This window comes from Eurytemora carolleeae, unplaced genomic scaffold, assembly GCF_000591075.1.
Source record: "Eurytemora carolleeae unplaced genomic scaffold, Eaff_2.0 scaffold750, whole genome shotgun sequence".
Classification (NCBI taxonomy): Eukaryota; Metazoa; Arthropoda; class Copepoda; order Calanoida; family Temoridae; genus Eurytemora; species Eurytemora carolleeae.
The window spans coordinates 39,287-62,603 of record NW_019396639.1 but is presented as its reverse complement, the minus strand read 5'-3'; the positions used below and the strand labels follow the sequence as shown (position 1 = coordinate 62,603).

Below are 23,317 nucleotides of genomic sequence, written 5' to 3'. Positions count from 1 at the left end.
GGCTTTGACATCCATCTTCTGTTTACATTACTACCCAGAGACAGTACACTGCAGTACAAAAGATGTGTACATTTCTGAAATAACTATCCTTGTATTACATCCTTGCCTTGAGCTAACTTGGCTAACCAATATTGTTCAAAAGACAACAAATTCTTAAAAATATATCAGAACCCTCTTAGGTTTTTATATATAATATATTTATGTTTAGGATAAAGATTTTTCTATGTCCTACTCTGATACGGAGGAGAAGCGAAGTTGCAGCTTTATGTAGAAAACAAAAAATATCAAAATTAAAAAGTTAAGAAAACTTTCTTCGATTTCATCCTATCAGAAAGAGATCAAATTGCAAAACTTCATTCAGTCTTAAACAAGTTCTTTTCAAATTATCCAGCAACTTTTCTAGAACTTTTGACTTTTGAGATGAGAAATTAAATACAAGCTTTTTTAGCTAAAGAAAACATTCTTTTGTATTTTGTGTTATTACATAATTAATGTTAAATTCTTAGCAAACTAATAAAAATAATTGATTTTAACAAGTTTGCAATTCTTTGAAAATAAAAATAGTTTTCTTTCGAATTTTGATAATTCACATAATAGTTTCCTATGACCAGAATATTTCATTGATTTTTTATGTGAAAGATGGATCCCATGTCAGGCTTTGACAACCATCTTGTGTTTACATTACCACCCAGAGACAGTACACTGCAGTACAAAAGATGTGTACACTTCTGAAATAACTTTCCTTGCCTTGAGCTACCTTGGCTGACCAATATTGTTCAAAAGACAACAAATTCTTAAAAATATATCAGAACCCTCTTAGGTTTTTCTTCGGGGCTTTCTTAAATCCAAGATGTATACATAGTCCTTAACCCAGAAATCTCTGAAGAGAACCCTATAGAGAGGTTGCAGCAATCCGCGTCCTATGGTCTCAAACAGCTTTGATGTATTAATGAAAGTAATATATTTATGTTTAGGATAAAGATTTTTCTATGTCCTACTCTGATACGGAGGAGAAGCGAAGTTGCAGCTTTATGTAGAATACAAAAAATATCAAAATTAAAAAGTTAAGAAAACTTTCTTCGATTTCATCCTATCAGAAAGAAATCAAATTGCAAAACTTCATTCAGTTTTAAACAAGTTCTTCAAATTATCCAGCAACTTTTCTAGAACTTTTGACTTTTGAGATGAGAAATTAAATACAAGCTTTTTTAGCTAAAGAAAACATTCTTTTGTATTTTGTGTTATTACATAATTAATGTTAAATTCTTAGCAAACTAATAAAAATAATTGATTTTAACAAGTTTGCAATTCTTTGAAAATAAAAATAGTTTTCTTTCGAATTACCAATAAAACAAAATTTCTTTTATTAAAACTGTTAACATAATTTCCTGTGTGAATTAGGGATGCTTCTTTTTAGATGGAAGGTCACAGTCCCTTTAAGATATAGTTCAGTATTTCTTAAATTAGATGCCGAATTTAAAGAATTTGAGCCGCGGTTTAAATTTAAGCCGCGGCTCAAATTTTGTTGGTTCCACTTAGATTTGTATTAAATTTTCATGAAATAAGCCAGTGCTCAATTGAAACCGGTTTTGGCGGATTTAAAACGCGGATCAAATTCATTAAATTCGGACACAGATTAGCTGTTATTGATCCTGCTTACGTGCTTACTACTTAGGTGTCAGTTTCGAACTTTTGGCATTTTTTTATTTAAACGTCGCTGAAAATTAAGAGAATGTTTTGTTCAAAGTAAATATCAAATATTGAAATTTATTTGCAAGCTTTTTGTTTTTCGTTCAACGTGCATCGTTCTATTGTTTAAATATGGTTGTCATTAAAAATATACACAGAATAAAATATTACACATATTGCCAAATGTTTTTTTTTCTACAAAAAGCAAAAAAAAATCCCTCATCAGTCTTTTTTTCTGTAACATATTATTTTTTTTCAATAGTTTTCCAAATTAGATAATTTGTGATTTATAAAGATTTAATTTTATTAAAAAGAAATGAAATAGATTAAATTTATTAAATCTTAGAGCCAATTGATGCTCTGTTATTGATATTTATAAACTATAAAGATTGGTTGCTCTTTTTAAACCGTTATATATACAAAAATATTCTTTGTTGTGGAATTCTATATTTTAACTTGTTAGACATATTTGTGTGAATATGTATGTATTGTATATATAAATATTAATTTATAAATATTGTAAAAAACAAAAGACAGAATAAATTATGTTTTGATCATTCTTCTTTTTCATCCTCAGCCTCTAGCAGTTGAGGTATATTCATATTGGAAGATGACCTTCGCTGGTTTATTCTCTATAAAAAATTTTTTAAAATAATTAAAAATGTCGAGATGCATTCATAAATACCTATGATCTCTGAATGGTGGAGCTTGAAACTTTAAGCCTCTACTTCCATACCTCAACCACAAACAGTCCTTGGGATAAATAATTAGGGACTGGTAGCATTATTTCAAGGCGCCATCTTTGAAAGGAAAGAATGGACAATTTTAACAGTTCTTTTTAAAACTTTGACTGATCATCGATCATCTAAGTGATCTCTCAAATGGTGTTTTATATGTTTTAAAGGAGAGTGAAAACTTCAAAGTAATTACCTTTGTCAGTTGTAAGTAAAGTAATTGAGCAGTGTTGACTTAAATGTGAACTCTACACTGCTGACGTGTAACGTATATATACACAAAAATATCACCAAATATTAGCAAATTTTAAATTTTCGATGATTAGTTTATAAAGATACCATTTAAATTTTTTTCTGATCAAGGATGAATAATATTTATTTATTCAATTCAGGTTTCTATTAAAGATTTTCTTACAGACGTTTGCGACCGAGAGAAAAGCGGCAAAGAAACGGTACAAGAGTGGTAGAAAAAGAATAGAAAAACGGTAGAAAAACGGAGGAGAAATGATAGATAAACGGTAGAGAAATGGTGGAGAAACGTTAGAGAACCGATAGAAAATCTGTAGAAAAACGGTAGAAAAACGAAAGAGAAACGATAGATAAACAGTAGATAAACGACAGAGATATGGTAGAGAAAGTTAGAGAAACGGTAGAAAATCTGTAGAAAAGCGGTACAGAAACGGTACAAAAACGGCACAGAAACGGTAGATAACGGTAGAAAAACGACAATATTTTTCTTATAGTTACTCATAGAATTTAAGAGGAATTTACAAAATAAGACATGTCACTCTTTTAATAGAGGGTCATTTGAAATTACGTGTATAATCCCTTTAGAGAAATGTCTGTTTCCACCAACCTGTAATCTTGAAGCTAACTTCAGAAAAGCCTTGTTAGGTTTCTCAATGGTTTTCTCCAATTCTAATTTCAAAAAGAAATTTTCATTAAACAGATTTCCGCGGGCATGAAATAAATTTAATAATAAAAATTGTAAAAGGTTAAAATAGAATAATTTGGTTGATAAATCTTCTTATTCAGAATAAATTATTCAAATTTAGTCTAGGCATTATAATTAAAGTTGTTATCTCTGTTTGTCTGTTTGTTTGTTATCCGAACATAACTCAGGAACCCTTAACCCTAAACAGGCTGGGGGGGGGAGCGTTTGGCGCCCCCCCCAGTTCTTTTTGTCCTAGCACTCTCATTTTTCAAACTATCACTGTGTAATTTTGTGAATTTTCATAAAAAAAAATGTGGAGGAAATTTTGTAAAAAACAGGGCGGTCAAAAGTCATGTCTGTGTAAAAAAAATCTGTTATAGCCCATAACTTGTTTGTGAATAAAGCTACAGATCTAAAGATTAAATTTTTAAAAAAGCCCTTGAAAAATGGATGCAGAAAATGAGTCACACTTTGACATTTGTTGAAAACAAAATTTTTTTGTTGACATTTTTGACCTAACTATTAAAGTTATTTTTTTTAATGAGCTGGCAATTAAAAAATTTTGATATCAACGCTCCCCAATCTTTACATAGATTCATACCCCCCAGCTTTTATAAGGTTATTAGATTTGCCTCAAATTTTTATTGGGGAACTCGGAAGAACCACGGAAATCATAAGAAAAATCTATAGCTTACAGCCCCTTTTTTATTAAAAAATTTAAGAAAATAAACCTGGATAGTAGTTAGACCACATTTTATAAACTCGAGCATAATGTCCAACACTAAAATATAATTTTCTAACAATAAAATATAATTTCTAACAAAGAAATAAGATTTTCTAACATTGAATATGATTTCCAACAATGAAATATGAAATCCTACAACGAAAAATGATTTTCAACAATGAAATATGATTTTCCAACACTGAAATATGATTTTCTAACAATGAAATATGATTTTCTTACATTGAATATGATTTCCAACACTGAAATATGATTTCCAACACTGAAATATGATTTCCAACACTGAAATATGATTTTCTAACAATGAAATATGATTTTCTAACAATGAAATATGATTTCTTACAACGAAATATGATTTCCAACAATGAAATATGAAATCCTTCAACGAAATATGATTTCCAATAATGAAATATGATTTCTAACAACCAAATATGATTTTCTAACACTGAAATATGATTTTCTAACAATGAAATATGATTTTCAACAATGAAATATGATTGCCAACACTGAAATATGATTTTTTAACAATGATATACGATTGCCAAGTTGCCAACAATGAAATATTATTGCCAAGTTGCCAACGATGAAATATGATGATTTTTGAAAACTCTAAATTGTTTAACCTGTAGTCGGCACTGCTTAGTTTGGAAATAGTTGAATACATACGCTTGGTGTACTGCAAACTTTTAGCACACACCCCTATACAGTGAACAGTGTACAGTAGTGCACAATATACATTAGTGTATTATAGTATAGCAAATAGTTTCTAGTACAATAGATGGCAACATAGAATTTGTAGTCTCAGCACAGCTGTATTCTGACGTCACAAGTGTCAATTCAGTTTTTGTGTCTGACAAAATTATTAAGAATAGTCATAATATTAAAATAATTTATTGTGTTCTTTATTTTCTGTTTTTACTCTTATTTATTTAATCTTGGAAAACATGTCAACAAAAGTGAGAACATTTAGTTTTCCTTGTTATATTTGACACTTGTTACGTCGTCTATAATTGGTTCATTTCGTTCGCTGTTGCCACCTATTGTACTTGATAATCTATTTGGTGTATAGTGTAGAGCATGGAATGTGTAGAGTGTAGAGGTGTAGAGGTGTAGAGGTGTAGAGGTGTAGAGGTGTAGAGGTGTAGAGGTGTAGAGGTATAGAGGTGTAGAGGTGTAGAGGTGTAGAGGTGTATGACTATCAAGTGTACAGTTTTGATTTTTGAGTGTGTAGTTTAAATGATTGAAAAATTAGTTTAAGCCAAAAAATCTATTTGAAAAAAGATTAAAGACGAGAAATAAAAAAAACACTTTAAAAACCGATTTTGATCCGGGAAATTTTTATTTTGAGGGTTTTCCACATAATAAAGATTTTTAAAGTTTAATATATTTGAAAAACTTGTTGTTTTCTGTTGTGTACCTGGTTTAGTCACAGTTTTGGTGAGAAACTCGTGCATTGGCCATTGTTTAGTACAAGCTATACAGTTACATTTAAACCTAAAGAACTCGTTTAAAAACAAATAATCTATTTTGTTCAACAAAATTATTACAATTAAAGGACTATTCATTTGAAAGAGAGGACGACATGTCCGATTCACCACGGTACCTTAAGAACCATAATCGGATCAATAATTTGGAAAATGAAAAAAAAGTAAAATTCTAAAAACTTCTCCATAGCATTTGCTTGTGTTTCTGAAGCAAGAAATGCGCAACCGCAAGCCACTTAAACAGAGAAACCACAAATGAAATGAAACAATTTTTAAAAACAAAATCCTGAATATTAAGTTTATACTTGATCTGACAAAGCTTGTAAGGGTACCATCGTTTATCTGACATTCCACTCTTTCAAAGGAGGGTTCCCTGACATTACATACTCTTAAAGGGAAAATTTCAGTTAACTAAAAGTAACGTCGCGATGAGAAAATAAAAATTAAATTCCAATAAAAAATTATTTTAGCCTGATCGGATTAAATATTATTTTTTTTTGCGGAAAAAAATTTGAACTTTTGGAACTATTTTTAAGTTCTTTTATTTTGCCTTTTCAAATGATACAAGATTTATAAATTATGATTCCAACCTATAGTGAGCTTGAAGCCATTTCTGACGAGTAGCAAACAATTTGTCCTAGACAATAGTGGATAAATAAAGTGAAACTGTGGAATTTAATAGAAAGACGACATTTAAGCAATTATAGCCACAATTAATATAAAAGCTGTGTTTCATGTTCACTGGGTTAATAAAAATCCAAATTTAAGTCCAACAGTCGTCTTCCTTTCAGAGCACTGGTTTCTGTCATAAATGCAGAACTAACATTTTATTTGAATGCAAAAACATTGAAATTTTTCTAATATTATGTGAAACTGTAAACCCTGAATATTAGAATGTTTAGAACCTGGAATACTATTTATTAGAATGTTTAGAACCTGGAAAACTATTTATTAAAATGTTTAGGACCTGGAAAACTATTTATTAGCATATCTTTAGAACCTGGAAACTATTTATTAGAAGGTTTAGAACCTGGAAAACTTTTTATTAGAATGTTTAGGACAAGGAAACTATTTATTAGAATATTTAGAACCTGGAAAACTATTTATTAGAATAACAAGAACCCGAAAAACTATTTATTAGAATGTTTAGGACCTGGAAAATTATTTATTAGAATGTTTAGAACCTGGAAACTATTTATTTGAATGTTTAGAACCTGGAAAACTATTTATTTGAATGTTTAGAACCTGGAAAACTATTTATTTGTATGTTTAGAACCTGGAAAAATATTTATTAGAATGTTTAGGACCTGGAAAACTATTTATTAGAATGTTTAGAACATGGAAAACTATTTTTTTGAATGTTTAGAACCTGGAAAACTATTTATTAGAATGTTTAGAACTTGGAAAACTATTTATTAGAATGTTTAGGACCTGGAAAACTATTTATTAGAATGTTTAGAACCTGGAAAACTATTTGCTAGAATATATTTAGAACCTGGAAAAGCATTGTGTACGCATCACTTATCTCTTCTCCCTTCTTTATACTAGATGTTGCAATCACTACAAAATAATCCATTAATTAATCAATCAAACAATTATCAATTATCAAAGGTTTACACCATCAGTTTGCAAAGATGAAGGAATTAGAAAATTCAGTTCCCTTAATGGAATTAAATTAGGTAGTTTTACTAGTTCATATCTGAAGGGGTTCTCTATCATTTGTACTTTTAAAGACAGATTTCTATAAGCTACAGCTTTTCACTTTAGAACCCATAGATTATGCATCAGGCATCATAATTATCATGCATCATGTAGGGTTAAATATTTTCATAAACAAAAATACCTAGCCGCCCCCCCCTCCACCTTTGATGTAAATTTTTTGTTAAAGAAGCTGTAATTTAACATCAGGACTGAGAGAAAGTCAAGCTGAAAACTTTAGAATTGTGGATATCGGGAACAATGCTTGATCTTTTTGCTAATCTTAAGATTATTTTAATCTTCAGTTTGTATCACGGAAAGTTTCTTAAATTTAACCAATCAGAAGGGTGTGTTCAAAATCACAAACAGCCAATCAGAAGCCGGGAAATTTGGAATTTTGCGCACCATTTAATGAAAGAATTCTCATTGGTCGGAATTCAGTAGGGATATCCAAAAAGAGGGAAAAAGAGTGGATTAGGCAGAAATCAAAAGTCTCCAGAGTGTATATTCAGATTTGACGATCGGTATTTAGAGTATTAAATTCCAATAATCTTTAAGTTAACATTTTTAACAAAATTCCTTATTGATAAAAACTGCATGCATTTCATTTAAAACAGTATTCGTGAAATCAAAATATAAAAACATTCTTTTCTCTTTTAAACATAATATTTTAGAAACCATCAACAAAGAGGTTTCCTCGCAATGCTATGCAAACAATTCAAATAAAAAAGAATTCTTAAAATAGATATGGTTGGAATATTCGGAAAACCACTTCAAGGAAAATTGTAAAAAATATTTAAAATTGAGTTTTCAACCAGAACAAAAATGCAATTTAACCAATTATTTGTTTTATCTTTAAACCAACCAGAAAGAACCGGAATTCATTGAAAATCAAACCATCTTGATTTTTAAAATAGTTTACTGCATATATTTTACAATGAAACGCCCTAGTCCTAGTCCTGCAATTTGAAAATGTGGTCTGCCTTTTTTTGTGCATACAAAATTATCAGAGATATAAAGAATTTTGATTATTTTTCATATTATTTATTAAAACGAAATTTTTCTTATTTCTTATCTCCTGTGATTTTGGTAGCACAAAAAATGCTGTTTATGATTATGACTGTACAAATTACAATGAACATGATATTTGATAGAGTTGAACCTGCTGTTGCTGCTCCAATGTTGGCTCTAGTAGTGTTAGGATTACAGGAATGGTTTAACAGCGCTGAATCAAAATATCTAAATCACGTCATTCCTCTTATTTTGAATTGGTGAATTGGCACCTTAAATAACGAGGAATTTTTTTCTAGATATTAGTTTACTGAAGAGAGGTGATCTTTGTTTTAATTTTAATTTTTAACATTCGAGTTACCTTTAAAGGGACTGTACGCGTAACTTTAAGTGACCCTCCATGCAATGAAACTTTTATCTGATCAATAATGTTGAACTTATTTTAGTTTTTGTAGGTTTTTTTTTCATGCGGTAAAAATGCACAATTCACCAAGAAACCACAATGGAAAAAATATTTTTTCAAATTATAATTATAGATATCTCATTTACATTTGCTTGGAGGGTCACTTGAAATTTTGCTAACAGTCCTTTTAATAGCATGCCCAATGCCCATCCCTAGTTGTGAATATGAAGACCATGAGCTAGTGAGGGAGTTATTTAATTAAACTTTAAAACTTTTGTTTCCCATTCTTTTCAATTCAACATTTAATTTGTTTTTCTTGGCTTGAACTATTCAACATTTAATTTGTTTTCTTGGCTTGAACTATTCAACATTCTTGGCTTGAACTATTCAACATTTAATTTGTTTTCTTGGCTTGAACTATTCAACATTTAATTTGTTTTCTTGGCTTGAACTATTCAACATTTAATTTGTTTTCTTGGCTTGAACTATTCAACATTTAATATTTTTACTTGGCTTGAACTATTCTACATTTAATTTATTTTCTTGGCTTGAACTATTCAACATTTAATTTATTTTCTTGGCTTGAACTATTCAACATTTAATTCATTTTCTTGGCTTGAACTATTCAAAATTTAATTTGTTTTCTTGACTTGAACTATTCAACATTTAATTTGTTTTCTTGGCTTGAACTATTCAACAGCAACAAAAAGATCATTTTTTCCAGTTTTATTTATCAAAAATATTTTTTGATTTGTCGTTTGTAACAATCTTTTGTAAAAACAAAATATTTACGGTCGATGTCGTATATATCAATACAATAAAGACGAATTTCGATTTAAATTTTTTATATCACCAAAAACTATTTCTAAATCGTTGGTTTGAACGAACTTGATGATTTCCCGGAACGAACGATCTCAGCGAACAAACGATTTTATTACACGATCATTTTGTTAGAAAGCGAATTAATTATAGATAATTCTGAGAATGAACGAATTCTAAGTTTTACTGAACGACTGACAAAATCTTATTAGATATCGTTATACTGTTAATAAATTATCAAAATAAAGCCAACTACACCAGTCTAGTGCGGGAGTAGGGCCAAGACGGTGCGAACTTATAAAAGTATTCCCAACCACTTCCCTATATATGAGTGTGAGCCAGAACCAATGAAAAGAAATGAAATCTTTAAATTTTATTTTGTCCAAAGTTTTAACAAAATATGCAATAAAAGAAATTAGAATTCAAACTTGAGGACTAAAGTTTGCTTAATGTGAAAAATGAAGTTTTAATCAAAAATCAAATTAAAAAGTTTGTGACTGTGAAACAAACATGCTGGCCCTTTGAAATTGGATCCGTTAAAACTATAGAAAGGAGTTGAGTTTTTGCCACAAACTCAAATTTTCGAATGCCAAAATCTTAGCAACTCGATGGTGTAAACCTTTGATATTTCAAACTTAGATTGTTTTGTCTAAAAACATTCATAGTTTGAAATAGCTAAGGTTTACGACTTTGGGTTGCAAAGATATTGGGATTAGAAAATCAGAGATTGTGACAAAGACTCAATTCCTTTGGAGAAAAGAATCGTTTTTATTCAGATATTTAGTTTCCTAGTGTTGGATTGACAGCGCAACCAATGTTGGTGATTTCAACACCCTTTTCCTCCTCCCACTAAAAATAGATATTTTATACAGCGAGACCCATAAATCTGTGGAAAAAGAAAGATATAATTCTTATGTTGTTTTAAAGCAAATATTTTGACCTGTAGCTCAAAAAACAACGTATAAAGCGGATCTTACAATCGTCTCCTTTTCCACTGTTTTCTGTATGATGATTTGCCCCAAAAAACTATGCGCTTTAAAGGGAGTGTTCGCGAAAAATGAAAGGGGTTATAGGCTTAATGCGATAAAAAAGCGCTTTTGATTGTTAAAGACGTCTCATACCGAATAACTTAGCGTCCATGCAAATTGAGAAAATTGCAACATATGACACACACCGTAAAAAAATAAATTTAATTTTAAACAAATCATTCAGATATTACAACCTATAGTCATCAATTATCTTTTACCACATTTGTATTTAGTTTATATTTTATTAGTTATTCGGTATGAGACGTCTTTATCAATTTTCTCCTTATAGACGCAACAGATAGAATTAAGATTAGTAGCGATCAAAAGCGCTTTTTTATCGTATAAAGCCTATACCCCCTTTCATTTTTCGCGAACACTCCCTTTAACTTTGGATTTTTCAACGCCTTGGTTTATGGGTTAACTGCAATTACTCTACTCACAATTCCTGCTTTTTGCTTCCTAACTCTTCAAACAAGGATAAAGTATCAAAACCCATATATATGCGTTGAAAAATACAAAGAGTTACCGTTTCAATATGTTGTCCCATCTGTTTAATATGGAAGGGGGACTTTATGTTTCAGTTTTTAGGGGGGTAGGGGGGAGGGTCAACATCAGTACCCCCCCTCCTTTTAGATTAAAAAATTCCCCCCCCCCCCTCCTTTTAGATTAAAAAATTACCTTGCTGGCCTCTGCAATGGCGTGAGTATTGAATTGTAAAACCTCAAGAATATGATAAAGAAGTTTCCCTACAATCATACACCACTCTAAACTAGACATAAGAAGAGGGTCAAATGTATGCGACATTACTTTGTGACCTCGTAGCTCCTCCATAGTTTTTACTTTACTCACAAGTATGATGTATCAGGAAGCAAATTGTTGTGATATTTTTTACATTTTTCAAGGCTGCAGTTTTAAATATAAAAAAAACTTTTAAAATTAGAGGGGTTTATGTTCAATTAGATATTATTTGCGTTTAAAGATTAATTACACAGAACATTGAATTTACTAAAAAATCCACTTATTTACATTAACTGTAACGTATTTATGTTTCACTTTGAAGATATTCTGAACAAAACTCGGATGGGAGTATAAACCTTTTCCATGCTTTGTGCTGATTTATTTTTTCAGGAAGTTTTCAAAGTACAGAATTACATTGAGATCTAAATAAGTTTGAGAATATATTTTTAATAGGATGTTGACGGGATTTCAATTGACCTTTAATTCTGACAAAGGTTGTAGATTATGGGACCATTGTTAATCGTGGATGGTAATGCTGAATGTTTAGTGTGCCTATATAAAGCTCAGGAGGACTCAGCTCTCTGTCTGACTCTCTTGAAGTATGGGAACCAAAGTAGTTGTTGATCTAAACAAATAATTATGTTTTCAATTGCCACAAACTCTAATTCCTTTGCAACCCAATATTTCAAACTATGAATTCTGTTATATCAAATAATCCAAATTTGAAATATCAGAAATTATCCGATTCCAAAAATATATAAATGAGAAAGCAAATTTCAGCTTCTCCCACGGTCAGAACTTTTAAAACGTTCGTAATTTATCTTGAAAGTCATGAAAAACAAATCCACCATTTTGATCAGCATATATCTTTATGGGGATTTGAATTAGAGGCAAAGATAAAAATAATTTTAAAAATGATATAGGTCGACTTTGTAGAAAATGGTAAAACCCAGCAGGAGCATTTAATAAACGAATTATCAAATCTGTTTATCATGATTTTAAGATAGTTTTTAGATGTTTTGAATCTTTAAATCTGACCATGATATGAAACTTAAATGGGATTTAGCATATATTTCTCTATTTTCACCGAGCTAAATAACCTACAAACCAAGCCAATTTTTTCTTTTGTATTTTTTTTTCTGGGATGTACACATTAGATTTAATTCTCAATGTGAATTAACCATGTAATGGTCAGATTTGTTGTCCAAAAGGTCTAATATTTGAGTAGTGTCAGCAAAGCGGCATACTCATAAAGGAAAACGACGACTGTACTGTCTTTTTTTCTGACAATCTTGGTTCCCCGCAAGTTCGCGACTGTAAACTTTTTTAAAAATCATGATGTATATCTATTTAAGAATGAATATTTAAAATAAAATATTGTAAAATACGTCTTTGTCCCTAATCTTACCAAATCCCGGCAAAATTTATATATGTTCTGTTGTGTATTTTGAATAGAGACCTGGGCGCGTTCTTTTTTTTATTTAATTCATTCGTTCTTAAAAGACCCATTTCGTTTTTTTCAATCGTTTTAAAAATTGTTCGTTCAATAAAATCGTTCGTCCAGTAAAAAACTTTCGTTTTTTAAAGTTCGTTCGAATGTTCTTAAAGCATTCGTTTTTTTCTTTTTTCGTATACAAGTAGTTCGTCCATCATTCGATTTTAATGAACGACACCATCGTTCACGAAAAATTTAGTACGTTCACAAAAACGGTACTCATCTCTACTGTTGTATACTGTGAAAGAGATAATACAGCGGGATAAATATTTGGAATATAAAGAAGGGAATCTGAGGAGGAAAGAAAGTTGTACAGAGAGGGAAGATGGTGATGGGGGGGGGGGGGTGCAAACAGATTTTTTAAAATATGATTTAATTGTAAAAAAAACTTTGTAAGGTTTGTAAGTTTTAATTCTTCAAACCTGGGAATTACTTTTCTGACTTGAAGGGTTTATTTGCAAGGAAATTATATTTTTTATAATAAACTTGAAACTGAACAAAAACTAATCTTCTCAAGGTTTCGTCCACCAAAACTTTCTAATGTTTAAAATATGTTTAAAACTTGAATCTTAAACCGAATTTAATAAAAATGGAGAGATCGCTGAACTACCTACACCAGTTCAAATCCTGAATCACTGATTCAACCCGTCATGTATCTATAAATTTGGATCGGTGATCAGCGGTAGATATTTTAGTTTAGCGATCTAGCTCAAATTTAAAATCTTCTTACTTTTCTTAGTGACCTTTATGCCAAAAAAAATAGTTTTAAAATTAAAAAATGCCACCCTTCCCTTTTCACTTTGACATAGTTCTTGAAATGAAAATAATTTTATGTGTGAGAGTTAGTTCATTAGAGTTGCAAGGTTTGTTTATTTGTGAGAGTCAGTTCAGTAAAGTTGCAGAGTTCTTAAAAGGAATTGTGTTTTTTTCACAAGATCAAATTTTCTAATATTTCTTTGCAACCGTAGACCTTTGATTTCTGTTTGTTTGAAATATCAAAGGTTTACACAATAAGATTGCAAAGAGCATAATATGCATGGCATTTTTTACACACACAAAGGGTTTTTTAACTGAATAATTCCAAATTTAAAAGGTTCATATTCATGTATATACTTTGCTTGTCTGTCTGTTTGTATCCAATAAACGAAAAAACAGCTGTACTGATCGGGCCCAAATTTTGTTGCAGTGGGACCTCACATGACCCCAGGGAATGTTTATGGATTATCAAATTACAAAACTTGCTTTAAACAAAATTCGATTTTCATAAAAAAAATTTAAAACCATGAAAAAATATTTTAAAATCCACGATCTTTTTTTTGTTTTGTTTTATAATGTGTATACAAAGAGAAAATGTTCGCAATTTAAATAGGAGATGGGCGCGAAGCCCTCTAAAAGCCTATGAAAATAAGAAGTATTTACCTTAAGGTAGTACAACAACAAACAGGCAGAAGTTGAATAAGCTAAGAAAAAAATAACTGTTTTTAAAAATACTGTTATTTTGGTTCAGAAAAACTTTATAACACGTTGTGCCAAGATAAAAGTGTTATCTATAATTTTATGAAATGTTTGTAAACTCGTTTCAATGCCATGGTTAGTTCTTGATATATTAAGTTTTAAAAGAAAACAGAAATAAAAAATAAAAGTCAGTTTTAATTTCATTTTCACATAAACTAAAAAGAGAGCTAGATATATTCTAAAATTTTAGAGAAAAAAAAATGAGAATATAAAAAGAACAAAAAAATAAAATAAAAAAATGATGTTGGGTACTTTCCCAAATGATTTCCCCCAAATTACAACTTCCCAAGGGTATTTTCACAAGTGGCAACTTCCCAAATGTGGAATTTACCAAACGGCAACTTCCCAAGTCTGTCCTAGCTGCAGCGATCGGCCCCCATTGCAGCCTACGGCGCCTCAGAGGGCCAAACCTAACCTGTGGGAAGTTGCTACTTGGGAAATTGCACATTTGGGAGTCTCCCTTGGAAAAATGCCTTTGGGAAAGTACCTAACACCAAAAGTATTACCTAAATGATCAGCGTTAGTCATCTGTTCAGAGTGTGTAACCAGATTGTAAAGGTTCTGATAATCATTTGATCTAAAATATAAAATAAAAAACTTTTTTTGTCCATTGACTTCAAAGCTTTATTAATTGTTCTTGTTTAAAATTGGGAAATAAACAAATAAATATTTTAATAAACGTTGTTTACAGATAGATACAACGTCAGTAATCACCCTGACACATAAAGCTATGGAATAAAAAGACGACCTGTTTAGTTTTATCTACCTGTACGGGGAAGACGACCTGTATAAATTATCTACCTGAACAGGGCAGACGACCTGTTTAATAGTATCTACCTGTACGGGGAAGACGACCTGTTTAATATTATCTATCTGTACAGGACCTATATATATTATCTCCTGAACAGGGCAGACGACCTGTTTAATAGTATCTACCTGTACGGGGAAGACGACCTGTTTAATATTATCTATCTGTACAGGACCTATATATATTATCTACCTGTACGGGGAATACGACCTGGATATATTATCTACCTGTACGGGGAATACGACCTGTATATATTATCTACCTGTACGGGGAAGACGACCTGTTTAATATTATCTATCTGTACAGGACCTATATATATTATCTACCTGTACGGGGAAGACGACCTATATATATTATCTACCTGTACGGGAAAGACGACCTGTATATATTATCTACCTGTACGGGGAATACGACCTGGATATATTATCTACCTGTACGGGGAAGACGACCTGTATATATTATCTACCTGTACGGGGAAGACGACCTGTATACATTATCTACCTGTACGGGGAATCTATCTCATGAGATTCATCTTCAGATTCAGGTTCAGTGTCTCCAGATTCTAAATTGATCAGGGATTGATGAAAGGTTACAAATTGATCAAATCTAATTGATTAAATGAACTTTATAAAACTTAATCTCAAGTGACTCCTCTTTCAAAGATGGCAATGCCCATTTTAGAACAGAACCCTTGAAAACATAATATAATCACAATTGTGGAAGATGACATCGTTCTTCTGATTCAAAAGTGTTTATTTCTGATAATTTGTGCAATTGTCACTTTCGCAAAGAACTTACAAAACAAGCAGATTACAGAAACAAAACATGGATATCTAATTTATTCTTAACCAGAAAAAAACTTTAAAGGATATCATTGTAAACTTGTAGATCGGTCATTGTCATCTTCGCATAGAGGGTCACTTTAAGTAATGGTTTATTTTAAGTTTATGTATCAAAGTTATGTATTGAAGTTTGTTTTCATGAAAGAAGAATGGAATGCTCAAAGATTGTGGATAGATCAAAGATCAATCTTTGATTAAATGATCTGTGTTTGATAAAAGTATATGAATTGTTCAAGTATAATTGGTCAAAATTTAAATTGATCAAAAATGGATTACTTAACAAAGATTATGAATTGATCAAAGTTTATGAATTGATCAATCAAAGATTATGAATTGATCAATCAAAGATTATGAATTGATTAAAGGTAATGAATTGATAAAAGTTTATGAATTATGAAAGGATATGAATTGATTAAAGTTTATGAATTTATTAAAGTTTATGAATTGATTAAAGTTTATGAATTTATTAAAGTTTATGAATTGATTAAAGTTTGTGAATTGATTAAAGTTTATGAATTTATTAAAATTTATGAATTGATAAAATTTTATGAATTGATTACAGTTTATGAATTGTTTAAATTTATGAATTGATTAAAGTTTATAGATTGATCAATCAAAGATTATGAATTGATGAAAGGTTATGAATTGATTAAAATTTATAAATTGATTAAAATTTATAAATTGAATATTAAGGTTTATGAATTGGTTAAAGTTTATGAATTGATAAAAGTTTATGAATTAATTAAATTTATGAATTGATAAAAGTTTATGAATTGATTAAAGTTTATGAATTGATTAAAGGTTACAAATTGATCACAGTTTATGAATTGATTAAAATTTATGAATTTATGAAAGTTTTTGAATTGATTAAAGTTTATGAATTGATAAAAGTTTATGAATTGATTAAATTTATGAATTGATCACAGTTCATAAATAGTTCAACTACCATGGAATGCTAAATTTTTAATATTGATCAAAGTTTATAGTTTATTTGGGAAAAATATACTGGATATCCTAGAAAATGTGCACCTCGCTAAAGTGTTTTTACAGAAGATGCAATTTTCTTTTAAAAATTAAAGTGCTTTTAGGAAAAATAAAACTCAATTTACTGATACAATTCATGATTGGGAGATCTTTGCAATTAATTGATTAATTGATTAATTAAAGAATACGATCCTTGATTAATTGATTAATTACCTGAATCTGATTCATATTGATATTGATAACATCCAGCCGCACGATGAAAGTCATACTGTGCATAGACAAGCAAAATAAAACAATAAAAATTAGAACTTTTGTGTTGGACATTGGATTTCGAGATCAAGAGTTAAACATTAACATATAATCAACACAATAGATTCTTAAGAGGGAACTCTCTTAAATCTGTGACCGCCCCCCCCCCCTTCGGCCTTCTGTGTTCTAATCAACTAGGCAACCTCCTGTTGGATATATAGTCTTAGCGCTCGGCCCTCTGACCTGTCTACGTTTCAGTGCATGACTCCCTGGCCAGTATTAGCTACAGAGTGCAAGGCTTCCTGGCCTGTCTTATCTACAGCCCTCGGCTCCGTGACATGTTTTAGCTACAATGCACGACTCCCTGACCAGTCTTAGCTACAGCGCAAGGCTCCCTGTCCTGTCTTAACTACAGTGCACGGCTCCTTAACCTGTCTTAGCTACAGTGCACGGCTCCCTGACCTGTCTTAGCTACAGTGCACGACTCCCTAACCTGTCTTAGCTACAGTGCACGGCTCCTTGACCGGTCTTAGCTACAATGCACGGCTCCCTGACCTGTCTCAGCTACAGTGCACGGCTTCCTGGCCTGTTTTAGCTACAATGCACGGCTCCCTGACCAGTTTCAGCTACAGTACACGGCTTCCTGGCCTGTCTGAGATACAATGCACGGCTCCCTGACCTGTCTCAGCTACAGTACACGGCTCCCTGACCAGTCTTAGCTACAGTGCACGGCTCCCTGGCCTGTCTCATCTTCATTATACGACTCCCTGTCCTGTCTTAGCTACAGTGCATGGCTCCCTGTCCTGTCTTAGCTACAGAGTGCATGGCTCCCTGGCCTGTCTTAGCTACAGTGCAAGGCTCCTTGACCTGTCTTACCTAGAGTAAATATAAACTGTCAGAAATAAGCCAAACCTAAACTTAAACTAAGCCCTTGCTTCCTACTGTATAGATCTACAGAACGCTGACCAAAGAAATATTGAGGTTTTAGCAGAAAATAAACTTCTCAAATCTGGAATTAATATCGCTTAATCATTGGAAATCCCAAAAGTACGAGGTTTGAGGTTGCGTAATAAGGATGAGACTTAGGTTAAAATAAAAAGTGTTACAACAAAATATTTAAAAAAAGGAAATATTCAGTATTGCGGCATCTTTCCTTTGAGAAGAGATCAGTGTGCGAGATAAAGTATTTCAAAGGTTTCTAGAATCAGATTACGATAAAATATGAAAATTTGTATAAAAAGAAAAAGAAATAGGAAAGAAAAATGAAGGAAGTATCCTTCAACATGAATCTAATAAAACCGAGCATTAGCAGAGAACCAAGTTTAAGATAGATTTGGTTTATAGTTAAAATTGGTTAAAACCAATTTCATAGATTCATAAATTGTAAATTTCATAAAAACGGTTAAATAAAGTTAAAATTTAGAACATTCCTTAATCATAGATTCATAGATTGTAAATTTCATAACACGTTCAAAAGTTTTTAAAATATTATGAAATCATGAAAAAAATTTCAGTGCCAAGGTTCTGGATATATCAAGAAAAATAAACGCAATATAAAAATTTTATATTATTGTAAATTTTGAAATTTTAGAAATCCAATGAATTAAATATGCGTTTATCGTTGGTTGAATTAAATCTGTATTCTTAAGAATTTATGAGAAACTAGGCAGGAATTAGACTCAAGCAGAACACCGGGGATAAGTAAGACTCGAGCTGAAAGGGACCGTTCACTTATTTGGATAATTTTAGGGTAAATTACCCAAATAAGTGAAGTAAGTTATTTAAAATAAATTTCTTAGAAAAATACAAAAAATTTAAATTTTAAATAGGAAAAACTCACTGCAATAAATTAAAATGGGATCGAAAGTTATGGTATGCAAAAAAATGAATCATTTTTGGGGAAAAAAATCATATTTTATTTCCTGTGAAATAGCTCTGTACGCTACAAATATGTTCTGATATATCGATGTAACTGCCTCCAGCGTCTAAATATTTAGCAATGTGTTTAACCAAGATTAAGGGATATTGGGGATATCCGTTAAGATATTGATCAAAATTTCTTACTATTCTTCAATGTAAATAACAGACGAATTATAGAAAAATTGTTTAATCCCTCAAAATTACCATTTAGGCAAACTATGTAGAAAGAGTTTGAAAAAATAATATAAAAAATGTCTAGTCTCACCTTACACTCATATTGATGAAACTTTTTCCAGGCATCTTGCCGACATTCATCTTTACAACAAAGGCAAAATATGAAGAAAAAAATTGTAATGAGCTTTAGAAGTTAACTCTTATCCATATATCTTTGAAACCTGAGAGAATATAATAAAATGCTAGAATTAAGAACAGAATATTAGTATTAAAGTGACTAACACACAATTTTAAGCAACCCTTCAAATATATAGAAAGTGTTTGATTCACAATGGTACCCCTAAAAGTAGATATCCATGTATGATTCACAATGGTACCCCTAAAAGTAGATATCCATGTATGATTCACAATGGTACCCCTAAAAGTAGATATCCATGTATGATTCACAATGGTACCCCTAAAAGTAGATATCCATGTATGATTCACAATGGTACCCCTAAAAGTAGATATCCATGTATGATTCACAATGGTACCCCTAAAAGTAGATATCCATGTATGATTCACAATGGTACCCCTAAAAGTAGATATCCATGTATGATTCACAATGGTACCCCTAAAAGTAGATATCCATGTATGATTCACAATGGTACCCCTAAAAGTAGATATCCATGTATGATTCACAATGGTACCCCTAAAAGTAGATATCCATGTATGATTCACAATGGTACCCCTAAAAGTAGATATCCATGTATGATTCACAATGGTACCCCTAAAAGTAGATATCCATGTATGATTCACAATGGTACCCCTAAAAGTAGATATCCATGTATGATTCACAATGGTACCCCTAAAAGTAGATATCCATGTATGATTCACAATGGTACCCCTAAAAGNATATAAATATAAATATGTTTCATAATATAAATATAAATATAGATTGAAACAATCATATATTGGTAAAGCAGGAAAAGCAGGCTTAAACTACAAAATAAATTGCGATTCTTTATTTCAGATATTTCTTGCTTTGTAGTTGGGAAAAAATATCATGTTAAAATATATTAGAACATCAAACAAAATTCTGAATTTTGGCCTTTTCCTGAGCAAAATATTACAAGAGAACAAGTGAAACAGGGAACAGGAGCAGACACTGGGAGGAAACAGGAACTACAGTGGGTTAACAGCTAAATATCAAGACAGTGGGTTAATACAGTTTCATATAAACACAGTGGGTTAACGGCTAAATATAAAGACAGTGGGTTAATACAGCTTTATATAAACACAGTGGGTTAACAGCTAAATATCAAGACAGTGGGTTAACAGCTAAATATAAATACACTGGGTTAATAGCTAAATATAAATACACTGGGTTAACAGCTAAATATCAAGACAGTGGGTTAACACAGCTTCATATAAATACAGTGGGTTAACAGCTAAATATAAATACAGTGGGTTAACAGCTAAATATCAAGACAGTGGGTTAACACAGCTTTATATAAATACAGTGGGTTAACATCTAAATATAAATACAGTGGGTTAACAGCTAAATATACATAAATTAATGCAGTGGGTTAACAGCTTCATATAAATACAGTGGGTTAACAGCTAAATATACATAAAGTAATGTAGTGGGTTAACAGCTTCATATGATACAGCGGCTTAACAGCTAAATTTAAATGCAGTGTGTTAACAGCTAAGTGTACTTAAAGTAATGAAGTGGGTTAACAGCTTCATATCAATACAGTGGGTTAATACAGCTTCATATAAATACAGTGGGTTAATACAGCTTTATATAAATACAGTGGGTTAACAGCTAAATATCAAGACAGTGGGTTAATACAGCTTTATATAAATACAGTGGGTTAACAGCTTAATATCAAGACAGTGGGTTAACACAGCTTCATATAAATAAAGTGGGTTAACAGCTAAATATCAAGACAGTGGGTTACTACACCTAGTCATCTATATCTAAATTCTATTTTTTATGTAAATGTATACAACGTGTGTCATTTAAGTCTTATAGTCTAATAAACCGTGTTTACTGTTTGATCTACACAATTAATTATGTAAATCATAATCCAGATCATCAAACAGGATGAATGTAGGGCACAATCATACAAAGTGAACCTTAGACATGTAGGGTACAATCATACAGGGTGAACCTTAGAAATGTAGGGCACAATCATACAAAGGGAACCTGAGACATGTAGGGCACAATCATACAGGGTGGACCTTAGAAATGTAGGGAACAATCATACAAAATGAATCTTAGAAATGTAGGGCACACTCATACAGGGTGAACCTTAGAAATGTAGGGCACAATCATACAAAGTGAACCTTAGAAATGTAGGGCACACTCATACTGGGTGAACCTTAGAAATGTAGGGCACAATCATACAGGGTGGACCTTAGAAATGTAGGGCACAATCATACAGGGTGGACCTTAGAAATGTAGGGCACACTCATACAGGGTGAACCTTAGAAATGTAGGGCACAATCATACAGGGTGGACCTTAGAAATGTAGGGCACAATCATAAAGGGTGAACCTTAAAAATGTAAGGCACACTCATACAGGGTTGAACCTTAGAAATGTAGGGAACAATCCTAAAGGGTGAACCATAGAAATGTAGAGCACACTAATACAAGGTGAACCTTAGAAATGTAGGGTACACTCATACAGGGTGAACCTTAGAAATGTAGGGCACAATCATAAAAAAAATAAAGCAAAAAATTAGATTATTTATAAGTTTGCTTTATTTGCCTCAAGCAAAACTTTTCTCTGAACAAATATATTCAACAAAAGGACTTATCAAAAAGATTTTACCAATTATTTGGTTGAAAATATTGACTAAGTAAACTTTTTAATGGTGCAATAAAAGGAAACTTTTGAAAACAGATCTTTTTTAAGCCACTTAACAGTCAAAAACTTAGAACGTTTAAAAAGTGAACCATTAAATTGAAATTTAAAAAAATATTATACAGGGTGTCCCAAAAANTTTCCACCCCCCCCCCCCCGCCTTATATTTTAAAGAAAAAAAATTCATTATGTTTCTTTAATGTTTCTGACCAGGAAGTTGGGAAGAAATCACTGAAGAAGTTTTAAATAAAATATCTCAAATATTCATCGGAGACCCCTAGACCTTAATAGGAAATTCTAACCTGGTCAATGTACTTCAAACAGCTTTTCAATAGAGACCCTTCATTTAATAGACACGCTTTTATTTCATGTGTGGGGGTCTCCTATTATTATTTTTAGGTTTTCAAGTAAACTGCAGGGTTGGCTTTTGATAAAATTTTGTGGGACTCCAATGGAAAACTTATGACATTATAGACACATCTTTACAGTCTTTTACCGTTTTCATAAAATAAACTCTAGCAGACATAATATTATGGCTTTAGAAATTAGGTATTACAATGCTAATTCATAACAAAGACGATATCGAGTTCGTCACTGAATTCCCATGTTTTTTTGGGACACCCTGTAACAAAATTTTTGACTTTGTGATTTTTACCTGATCAGCCCAGAGAAAGCTGATGATTGGTTTTTCAAAAGCTAAAAAAGTTCCACATTTTATATTTTCTGTCGCAACAGCATGTCGACCTCTGAAATGATAAAATAGAATTTTTGATATTTATTCCCCCATCCCTTCCCCCTTTACTTCTTCAATATTTTTAATAAAAATAGCATAGAAAAGTTGGAAACTTATTTAAATTTATTCAAAGAAAATATCAGCAATTTTTTATTTATATTTCAAAGAGAAAAAATTCATTATGTTTCTTTGATGTTTCTGACCAGGAGACTGGGAAGAAATTATTGAAGAAGTTTTTCATAAAATATCTAAAATTTTCATCGGAGACCCCTAGACCTTAATAGGAAATTCTAACCTGGTCAATGTACTTCAAACAGCTTTTCATTGGAGACCCTTCTTTTATTAGACACGCTTTTATTTCATCGGAGACCCAACACGTTATGGACGAGATCAACGGAATATGATTGCTATCCAAAGAAAAATAATAATTATAATAATAATAATAATAAAAATAATAATAAT

At 31.2% G+C, this 23,317-nt stretch overlaps 1 protein-coding gene across 1 annotated transcript; it reads right to left on the bottom strand.

Annotated features, from left to right (window-relative positions):
- Positions 1-1,986: 1,986 nt before the first annotated feature.
- LOC111706734 (histone-lysine N-methyltransferase Smyd1) lies at positions 1,987-22,872 on the bottom strand. The gene is made up of 21 exons (XM_023479660.1): positions 22,778-22,872; positions 20,364-20,448; positions 19,359-19,408; positions 19,096-19,158; positions 18,327-18,371; positions 17,138-17,192; positions 15,600-15,660; positions 14,797-14,867; positions 14,195-14,235; positions 11,833-11,905; positions 11,221-11,288; positions 10,303-10,363; positions 8,444-8,506; positions 7,079-7,143; positions 6,174-6,220; positions 5,517-5,593; positions 4,723-4,798; positions 4,089-4,138; positions 3,280-3,341; positions 2,375-2,442; positions 1,987-2,319 (listed from the first exon to the last, which is right to left on the bottom strand). The coding sequence occupies exons 8-21, from the start codon at positions 14,816-14,818 to the stop codon at positions 2,244-2,246; spliced, it is 849 nt and encodes a 282-aa protein (XP_023335428.1). The 5' UTR covers positions 14,819-14,867; positions 15,600-15,660; positions 17,138-17,192; positions 18,327-18,371; positions 19,096-19,158; positions 19,359-19,408; positions 20,364-20,448; positions 22,778-22,872; the 3' UTR covers positions 1,987-2,243.
- Between the last annotated feature and the right edge of the window lie 445 nt (positions 22,873-23,317).

Coding starts and splice junctions, on each gene's coding strand:
- LOC111706734 (XM_023479660.1), bottom strand. CDS start 14,818: ATGACTAACGCTGATCATTTAG. Junction 14,236..14,796: donor GACTAACGCTGATCATTTAG/GTAATACTTTTG, acceptor TTTTTTTCTTAG/CTTATTCAACTTCTGCCTGT. Junction 2,443..3,279: donor AGTTAGCTTCAAGATTACAG/GTTGGTGGAAAC, acceptor ATTTATCCCAAG/GACTGTTTGTGGTTGAGGTA.